The sequence below is a fragment of the Limulus polyphemus genome, unplaced genomic scaffold (assembly GCF_000517525.1).
Source record: "Limulus polyphemus unplaced genomic scaffold, Limulus_polyphemus-2.1.2 Scaffold2966, whole genome shotgun sequence".
Classification (NCBI taxonomy): Eukaryota; Metazoa; Arthropoda; class Merostomata; order Xiphosura; family Limulidae; genus Limulus; species Limulus polyphemus.
Genome location: NW_013668576.1, coordinates 36,687 through 41,162, shown reverse-complemented (window position 1 = coordinate 41,162; position 4,476 = coordinate 36,687). Strand labels below are relative to the sequence as shown.

General features: G+C 32.9%; 1 protein-coding gene across 2 annotated transcripts in view; it reads right to left on the bottom strand.

The window, feature by feature from the left end:
- Positions 1–4,476, bottom strand: part of LOC111087997 (CUB domain-containing protein 2-like) — a 63,956-nt gene that overhangs the window by 48,712 nt on the left and 10,768 nt on the right. For both annotated transcript variants that reach the window (XM_022396670.1, XM_022396669.1), the window contains exon 2: positions 1,963–2,307. In XM_022396670.1, the coding sequence (XP_022252378.1) occupies positions 1,963–2,307 (345 nt within the window). The remainder of the gene's footprint in view (positions 1–1,962; positions 2,308–4,476) is intronic.

Below are 4,476 nucleotides of genomic sequence, written 5' to 3'. Positions count from 1 at the left end.
ATAAATAAAAACATGATACATTAGTGAGAATCGGTCATGTATATGACAGAGGGCTTTCTGCAGTCATATATACATATATAAATAAAAACATGATACATTAGTGAGAATCGTTCATGTATATGACAGAGGGCTTTCTGCAGTCATATATACATATATAAATAAAAACATGATACATTAGTGAGAATCGGTCATGTATATGACAGAGGGCTTTCTGCAGTCATATATACATATATAAATAGAAAAATGCGAAGGTGATAAAATAAAGAAATTAGACTTTTGGGAAAAAAATCGCCTTTAAAAAACTATCGTAGTAATTTATTCACTTGGAAACGTTTCGGGCAAGTGCTCTTTATCAAGCCAGAAACAAGCCTGTCGGTTACTGACAGTAACAGGAACGTTTTGAAGTGAAATAATACACGAAAACAGAATGTAACGCGAGATAAATAGATATATATATATTCCAACTATACACAACATTCATGCTTAATGTTCGGTTTGCTGGTTTATCCATTTTTTTCTTCTAGTAAATATATTATATTTAAATCTACTGTTTAGAAGACTCTGTATTTTATCAGTCACTTTTATCATTTTATGAGCTCCCACAGGAAGTAAATACGTCCTCACAGTTTTCACCAGAACGTGTTTTCGTACGTTTGATTATAGCAATATTTAGCAGCAACAACACGAAAAATCTAGATACTGCATAGAAGTAGTTGACTCTGTAATGAAAAATATACTTAAGTGGTCAACATCCTGGCCAGACGGACTGATGAAGGTCGTTTGGTCAAAACTTTGATCGCTTTGTTATTTTTTCTTTTCGGCGTTTTTTTTTTTTACCATTTCTTTGTATTTACTGATGATAATGAAACACAACATGCACGTGCTGTTGTGCATTTTTGAAGTTAGTTTTTTTTTCTCCTAACGCCTTTCCGTCACCCCCCCCCCTCCCTCTTACAATAGTTAAATAATAGACTGTAATTATTTATAGCGCGAGAGTCTCGAAGAAAACGACTCGGGAGAAATTCGATGAACTTAGCGAGGAGAGATAATTGAGAGGGACACGTGAAACTAGGTGGAAAATTGAATGAGTGCAGGGCATCTAATACATTATGAAGTCTTTTTACTTTCATTTCGTGCATCTGCTCTCTATGATTTAGGAACGTACAGCCACTTTGAGTACAAATTGCTTCTGATTAAATGTGTAGTTAAGCAGAATATACAAAAAATAAAACCTGGACTCATTAACATTTTTTTAATACCACAACTATAAAACTAATACAAATATCAAAGATATCTTTAACGTACTCCCGTATTTGATCGTGAGTTTTAATAAGCCACTTTAATGTTTTGTTTAAACAATAACCTAAGTTTACGGACGTACAACGCTAAAATACAGCGGTGAATACAGCAGATAGTCCAGTGTGGCTTTGCTCTAAAACAAACGAATAAGATAGTTTACAAATAAATAACAGAACAAGCTTATAACAAGCTTTCTTAGCAGGTAATAAGCTACACATACGCCCCCTTTCGGAGCATTGTAAACTATGTGAAATATAGTTGCGCGGCCTCGTCAAACCTCACCATGACGTATTTTAGGAATCAGCTATCTTTGTTTACGTAAAACACTTATCATTGATCCCTAGGTAAAGCAGAATAAATAAATATCTGCTAGCATTTTGTATCTCACCGAAATTAGTAAAATTAAAGGCCCACTTTAGAATGTTAAATAATTAAAATGTTTCCCTTGTTAATCCACAGTTGGCATGTTCTACCTCTGAAGAATAAATAACGCGTTCATCATCCATAGGAATATTTTTATATCCAGCGAAAAACATTCCCTTCCTCTTAATATTCTGCAAGGGTACTTTATCCATAAAATGACTGATTTACTTTGAAAACTAAGTGAAAACGGTTTTATTCTTAACAACTTAAAATTATTTTACTAAAAAAATATTTACTTACCAATCTGACCTTCCGACATAATCCCACAAAACTTTTCTCCATCCAGTTCAAAAAAGTCGGCTTCACACCTGTCATCGTATTCAACGTCGAACAGCGTCACCTGGAGGCGTAGCTTACAAACATGTGTTGATTTTTTAACAATGACGTAATCACAGATTCGACGATTCTCGTAGTTTGACGGAAAATTGGGACTTGAAAGCTTGAAATTGGAGTCCGTTAGTTTCTTATCGCAACTAGGAGGAGGACACTCTTCCTGGACAGCGGTCAACAGGAATCCAAGACCAGAGCGTTCTTCATCAGAATGAAACTTCATGACAATCTTGGAATCTTGAAACTGGATGATACCTAGGAAAAAACTTTCATTAAACACATAGTTTCTTGTTTTTATTGAATTCCTTTCGAACGATCTTCATGAAAAGTTAATTCAATTTACGATACAAAAACGACATAAAATACTACAATAATACACCTATAAATACAATAGCCACTTAAAATACTACAATAATACACCTATCGATACAAAAACCACCTAAAATAGCATTATTTGTTTGTTTGAAGTTAAGCACAAAGCTACAGATTGGGCTACCTGTGCTCTACTCACCACGGGTATCGAAACCCGGTTTCTAGCGTTTTAAGTCCGCAGCCATACCGCTGGGCTACTGGAGGGGCCCTAAAATAACACAATAATACATCCACCGATACAAAAATCAATAGTAGTACATCTTCCGATAAAAGAGACACATAAAATACGAAAATAATACCCTTTTCGATACAAAAGTCTCCTAAAATACTTCAATAATACATGTTAAAACACAAAAGCTGGGCGGGTAAAATACATAATAATACACTCACCGATACAACAGCTACTAACAGAAATACCACAGCAATATATTTATTCATACAATAGCTATCTTACAAAAATACCACAACAATACACTTATCGATACAACAGCTACTAACATAAATACCACAACAATACACTTGTTGATATAAAAGCTACCTAACATAAATACCACAACAATACACTTATCGATACAACAGCTACTAACATAAATACCACAACAATACACTTGTTGATATAAAAGCTACCTAACATAAATACCACAACAATACACTTATCGATACAAAAGCTACCTAACATAAATACCACAACAATACACTTGTTGATATAAAAGCTACCTAACATAAATACCACAACAATACACTTGTTGATATAAAAGCTACCTAACATAAATACCACAACAATACACTTGTTGATATAAAAGCTACCTAAAATAATAATATACTAAAGCCAAATGACAGAAATTTAACAATAAAACATTTAACAATATTGAAGTTACTTAATAGAAATAGCCCAAGATTACATATAATTGTGTAAAAATAACCGGACAAATTGACACAATAGTACAATTAATAGTACAAAAACTCCCACCCACACCCCGAAAAAAAAAAGACAACATTATTGTTCTAGATGGTGGGAAAAACATACTTGACTGAAAGAAAAAAAAATGCCGTTTCTATTTTATTACTTGTTTAAAATGGCAGGAAAGAATAGATGGAAAAACTTTGTGTATTGACTGCTAAACGTAACAAATAAAGACATTTATCTTCGCGAATGATCGAAATTCAAATACAGTCTAGACTAAAATGCTATTTCATATAGCTTTATAAAATAAGCTTCTTCTTTTTTTCTGGATACAAAAGTATCCGTAAAAATAACAAACATTTTTTTTATTTTATTTTTACTACGGTTGTAATTTCATCTGAATATAATCTATTGCTTTCTCTCTAAATACCTATATTTATCTCTATGTACTTGTCTGTCTGTCTGTTGAAGTATTTATTATTCTCATCGTCTTTCTCTGTTTAGTTGTCTACAGACGTATTTTTGTCTTTCTTTTTATCTTTTTCCGACTCCATTTAAGCATTTAACCGGTCGCTTCTTGAGATGATGTCGGGACAATCGGTTGTAGATATATTTAAACACGTGTTTTTCAAGCCCGGTGCAGCTTCTTGTGTTCTACCTATATAATATTCACGGGATTTTTAAATCTTTTTAACACATCATATAGTAACCTAAATCAGTTTAGATGTGTGAATAATATTATGACATTGTGCCTAATTTATTATTTGATATTACACAGCGGACTAACTGTTTAATGATTATACTACAGACTTTACAGGTAAAATTGAAAGTATAATCTGTGACTTCGAGACCTAATGATTTCTTTGATTCGCTGCGCCATTTATAATTTATGATTATCTAACACGTCAAGCATGACCACTCTTGGGTCAAAGCAGGTCAATGGTGATTACGTTTTCACACCTCATTAGCTTTCCTAGTGACGACTATTAAGCAAAACGCTACAATTGTTTTAATCTTAGCTTCGAAGAAAGAGGACTTTCAAGAAAAATAACTTGAGGACTTTCAAGAAAATAACTTGAGGACTTTCAAAGAAAATAACTTGAGGACTTTCAAGGAAAATAACTTGAGGACTTTAAAGAAAATAACTT